The following is a 5,323-nucleotide window of genomic DNA, read 5'->3' as shown; positions in this document are numbered from 1 at the left end:
TATGTCCAACCACTCTCCTCAGGGCAATCCATTTCTTCTTTAAAAGATATGGATTTGTTAATAGAAGACATCATTGAGTCCTCCATTGATCAAACAAGATATGAAAATGAAGAAGAAAATGAAACAGTTTTAGCATGTTTGAGGGAGGGAAGAGGAGCTATATATAATGTTGGCCTAGAGGGGGTTAGGAAATCTATAAGCACTAGCTACAAACAAAAGACTCAAATAAATAAAAATTTGAAGCTTCTAATATTGTTATTTAATGGGTTGGTAGGAGAACTGATTATATATATTCCTAAATTAGAAGCTTCTAGACATGTTTAAGTTTTGTTTTTTAAATTTTAGCTTTTGCAGTTCATATTGCTAGATTTTTCCTAATTGATTTCTTTAAATTTTGGAATTCCTGTATTGGTACTAGATGGATATTGATTTCGACAACGAAGAGATGATATTAATCTGGGTACTTACTGTTGTTGTTATAGCAGTGGAAAAGTATAAGAAATTGTTCCTCATGAAACAACCTTATCGGATTGAGAATAATCGTGGATGGATTGAGACAAAGAGAATTATTGGTGTTTCTGACAAGACCTATAGAGAAATTTTAAGAATGAGCAAAAGGGCCTTTTATACCTTATGTCAATTACTACAAAACAATGGCCTTCTGTCTCATAGCAACTCAGTTTGAGTGGAAGGACAGCTGGTCATATTTTTATATACAATTGCCCACAATGTTAAGAACCGAGTTATGAAGCATGATTCTGGACACTCTGGTGAGACTATAAGTCAGTACTTTAACAAAGTAGTACATGCAATTCTTAATTTGTATCCAGTGTTATTGAAGCCTCCTAGTACCACAACACATGAAAAAATATTAAATAACCGTAGAAGCTTCTACCCATACTTCAAGAACTGTATCGGAGCCATAGATGGGTCACATATCCCAGCTTGGGTTCCAGTTGCTAATCATTGTAGGTTTCGTGATAGAAAAGGAAATATATCTCAAAATATTCTAGCTGCATGCGATCATGACAGAAGATTTACATACATACTATCTGATTGGGAAGGATCAACAGTAGATTCTAGAATATTAGATGAAGCCTTCATAGGCAAGGTGAAACCAAGTTACTGGTACCTACAGGTAAACTTTATCTAGTTGATACTGGGTTTGCTAACAAAATGGGGTTCTTGAGACCGTATCGTAATGTTTGGTACCATCTGAAGGAGTGGAAAAATTCAAACTTGTCAGTAGAAAATAAAAAGGAATTGTTTAATCTGCGACATGCTAGGTTGCACTCTGTAATTGAACGGGCTTTTTCTCTTTTAAAGTCAAGATTCAAGATATTGAAGGCTCAGTCGGAATATCCATATAAGACTCAAGCAAGAATTGTGCAAACATGTGTTCTCATACATAACCATATCCTTACACAACATAGTGCTGAAAAAGAAGAGGAGTGGTTAGCGTAAGATGAGGCAACTATAGGACCTAGTTCCAGTCAACTCTCCTAGTATGACACATCTGATGAAGATGAAGTTGAAGATGATGACAGTGGTGATGAAGATGATGGTGGGACAGTTGACTATGATCAACTCAGAGAAGAAATTGCTGACAACATGTGGGATGGCTGGATCACAGGCAATATGGATGTTGAAGATACTTCGGATTCTCTTGCTGATTAGTTTGATTGATTTTGTAATATCTTGATTTTTGAACTTATGACATGTTTGGGTATTTTAATGGTTTTTGAAGGTTTGACATGTTTGTGGTATAGTTAGTGTTATGAACTTATGACATGTTTGTGTTAAGTTTGAAGTATCTTATAAACTGATGACATGTTTATGTTAAGTTTTAAGTATCTTATTAACTTATGACATGTTTGTGTTAAGTTTTAAGTATCTTATGTTTCATGATCTCAATGTTGAATGCTTCAATTAACATAGTATGTAATTATTTTCGTGTCTGGTTTTTGAAGGTTTTACATTTTGTTTATTAATTTCAATACTTGTCGTACTTAGAGTTGAGTTATTGAATTTAGAGTGAACAACAGGGTCTATAAATGGCTACACAAGAGGGAACCCAGTCTAGATCACAACCCATTGCTACTTGGCCAAATGAAGTCTCTCATTGTATGTTGGAATTATGTATTGTTCAACATAAAAGTGGAAAGGGTGGAGACAATGGGTTAAGAAAGGAGATATGACTCGATATATCAAAAAAGATAAATGACAAGTATGGAATGACATATGATTGGGAACAATGACAAAATCATTTCGAGATTTGGAAGGCAAGATTTAAAGTGCTAAGTGATTTGCAAAGAAATAGTGGCATGGGTTGGAATTCCCAAGAGAATAGGCTTGATGCAGGCCAACATGTTTGGAATGAATTTAAGGTAATATTGATGTTCATTTCAAAATTTATAAGCTTATGTATATGATAATCTATAATAATACCATATACTTGATAACATTATATTTGAATGTTTGGCAGAAGGAGCAACAATATTGGAAAGAGCATAGAGTTCTTCCAATTCATTTGGAAGTTGCTATTTGTTTGGGAAATGAAATAGCCACAGGTTAGGTTCCTCACACACTGTAGATGCAACCCATGATCAAGATATTGACTTGCCTTTGTCAGATATGACATTTGATAATATTAACATTGCTGAAGACATGGATCTTGAAGAAGGAGAAGGTAATCATTCCACTCTCAATCAGAGTACTAGTCGTTCGCAGAAATGGTCTTCAACATCTGGCCAAAGTAAATAATCTAAGAAAGAAAGCAGGTGTTGATAAGGTCGCAAGTCCATTAAAAGTGATAGCTAAGACAATATCTGTTATATCCACCAGGGAGACTGATTTAACAAAGCATATACATGAAGCAATTAATGCCATTCCAGGGATTGACTTTTAGAAACGAATGCGTATAAAAGAGTTTTTTCTGGACAAGAAGGATAAGGCTAATCTTTTCTTGACTGCTAGTAATGAAGAGAGGCCTCAAATGATTGAATATTATATTGGAGAGAATGATGAAAATAATTTTAATTGATGCTTTGGGTGAAACTTTGGTTTATGAACTTATGACTTTGTGTAAGGATATATTTAGATTGCTTTGGATGTGTTAGCTGAACAAATTTATATTTCTTTGGTAGTTTTCTTTAGTTTGGGTACATGGAATGTTTGTGAAAGAACAAATTTAGATCTATTTGGTTGTTTTCATTGACTTCTCTTCTGATTCCCTAGGAAGTATCTGGTTTGCATTATGGCTGAACAAGGTGATTCTGTGATCCTCTTTGTTAATTTGCATTTTATTTTCCTGAACCTGATTGCGGAATTGGGAAAAGAAATGCTAGCTTCTGCATGCCCTAAAGTAAATCTGTAATATACTACTGGCCTAGTTGGAAGCATGAGTTGTTCGCTAGCATTATGCATTGCAGCTTGTTTAACAGGGCAGGTGTAATCTGATGCTCCAAATGTTGTTTCATCACTTAATGGAAGTTTCAAAACAAAATTATTTTTCTTTAATTCTTCTGCTGGTGAAAAGAGGCTTAATTATCTTGGGAGGTAGTGCCTTGAAGATACGTACCAGCTATTTTTGGCTAATACTTGAAGTGGGTACATTCCTTCAAGGCACTACCTTGCCAGACCCTATCCATCTTAGCAATAGGTGCAATTGTAAATTAGTGGGGCATGGGTATCTTATTAGTATTCAAATGGCGATGGCCACAACCTGAGGTGGGGTGTGGGTATCTTATTAGCATTCAAATGACTAGGGGACCATATCTACTATTAAACCATCAGCCCTGATTAAATCATCTTGAAGGAGATGTATGTATTCCCTTTTCCATTTTTTAATGTTTTTCAATTTTCAATCTACCCAGATGGACATTGAGGGAGATGCAAAATTTTTCATGTTCCATGTAAAATATTTACATCGACTACGAAAAATAATCCGGGAAGAAGATTCTTCAAATGCCCTGATTACAAATCATTTTTTATCTGGGTGGACAACTTAAGAATGTATGAATGTGGAAAAGGTCAGTGCAAGGTTCGTAGGTGCACGAGAGGACCGGATATAGGTCGAGATTTTTGGTGTTGCCCCAATTCCACCACAGTATGGCTGTCATATCTTTGCTGTTTAATAATTATTTTATTTGTAATAATTCAGTGTCCTACTTTTTTACCAAATATTTTTTTTCAAGGAAAATATAATGGTTGTGGATTCTTTAAATTTATAGACGAGGGAGAAACATCATCTTCAAATGTCCAACCGGGGAATACTGTCAAAAATCAACCAACCATCGCACCAACTTCACGTCAATCCAAAGAATATCTGGAGGGATACCTAACTGCAAAAATCAGAGATGTAGAACAAAAAGTAAAAGAGTGTGAGCACCATAGGAAGACATTGGAGGAGGTCCTTGATGCTTTGAAAACCATAGATCTTAACAAGTGTAGTATGAGAAGAGGGAAATAAAAGGTCTATGAATTTGGTGATTATATGTATGTACTTATTTTAAATGGATATGGATTTTTGACCATATCTATGTATTTAAATTAGATGGATACTATGAATTTTGGTTGGTTGAAGTAACATTACACCAATTAGTTCTAATTTTGAAATTAATATGGATACATGATAAAATTGGTAAACGCTTTTTATTTTAAGAATTTGAATTCAATTTTTTTATTATTATTTTTTTTATAAAGTCATATTATATGTATGCATATGTTGTATAACAAAACAAGGTTAAAAAGTTTTTCTTTTAACAAATTCAAGTAGAATCCAACTGACAGACTCAGGGTAACCAAATAGGTGTTTATATGGATTCAGGAAGAATCCAACTGACAAACTCTGGGTAACCAAACACACTTTCAGATGGATTCAAAAGGATTCCATCTAACAGAATCAGGACAACCAAACAGTTTATCAGAAGCATTCCATTTGACAGAACCAGGGTAACCAAATAGTTTTTTTCTCAACTATGAATCCACATGAACTAGATTTGTAAGAATCTGATCCAAATTCGGAATCTTACTCCTCCGACACCTTCAACCAAACATGCCCTTATGTATTCTTTTAGGAGTTGAATCAGAGGTTGAACCTCTTGTTCATTCAAAGTCATGTGCCAATTGAAACAGAACTTGCCCAGTTGACCAACATAGTAGGGGCCCTCTATGTGGTCAAAGAAGTTATGTTCTCAGACAAGGATCTCCCACCTGAGGGACCAAACCATACAAAGGCACTCTATGTCACCATCAATTGTAATGGAAGTCGAATCCCTCAAGTCTTAGTGGATAATGGTTCAACCCTAAATGTCTGCCCACT

The 5,323-nt window shown here is 34.9% G+C and overlaps 1 protein-coding gene across 1 annotated transcript; it reads left to right on the top strand.

Annotated features, from left to right (window-relative positions):
- The first annotated feature begins 745 nt into the window (after positions 1-745).
- Positions 746-1,677, top strand: LOC122643522. The gene is made up of 2 exons (XM_043837138.1): positions 746-1,138; positions 1,507-1,677. Exons 1-2 carry the CDS (start codon positions 746-748, stop codon positions 1,675-1,677), a joined length of 564 nt encoding a protein of 187 aa, XP_043693073.1.
- Positions 1,678-5,323: the final 3,646 nt, after the last annotated feature.

The sequence above is a fragment of the Telopea speciosissima genome, chromosome 10, assembly GCF_018873765.1.
Source record: "Telopea speciosissima isolate NSW1024214 ecotype Mountain lineage chromosome 10, Tspe_v1, whole genome shotgun sequence".
Lineage (NCBI taxonomy): Eukaryota > Viridiplantae > Streptophyta > Magnoliopsida > Proteales > Proteaceae > Telopea > Telopea speciosissima.
Note: the sequence above shows the minus strand (reverse complement) of the source record. Positions and strands in the feature narration are given on the sequence as shown.

Coding starts and splice junctions, on each gene's coding strand:
- LOC122643522 (XM_043837138.1), top strand. CDS start 746: ATGAAGCATGATTCTGGACACTCTGGTGAGACTATAAGTCAGTACTTT. Junction 1,139..1,506: donor CAAGTTACTGGTACCTACAG/GTAAACTTTATC, acceptor CAACTCTCCTAG/TATGACACATCTGATGAAGA.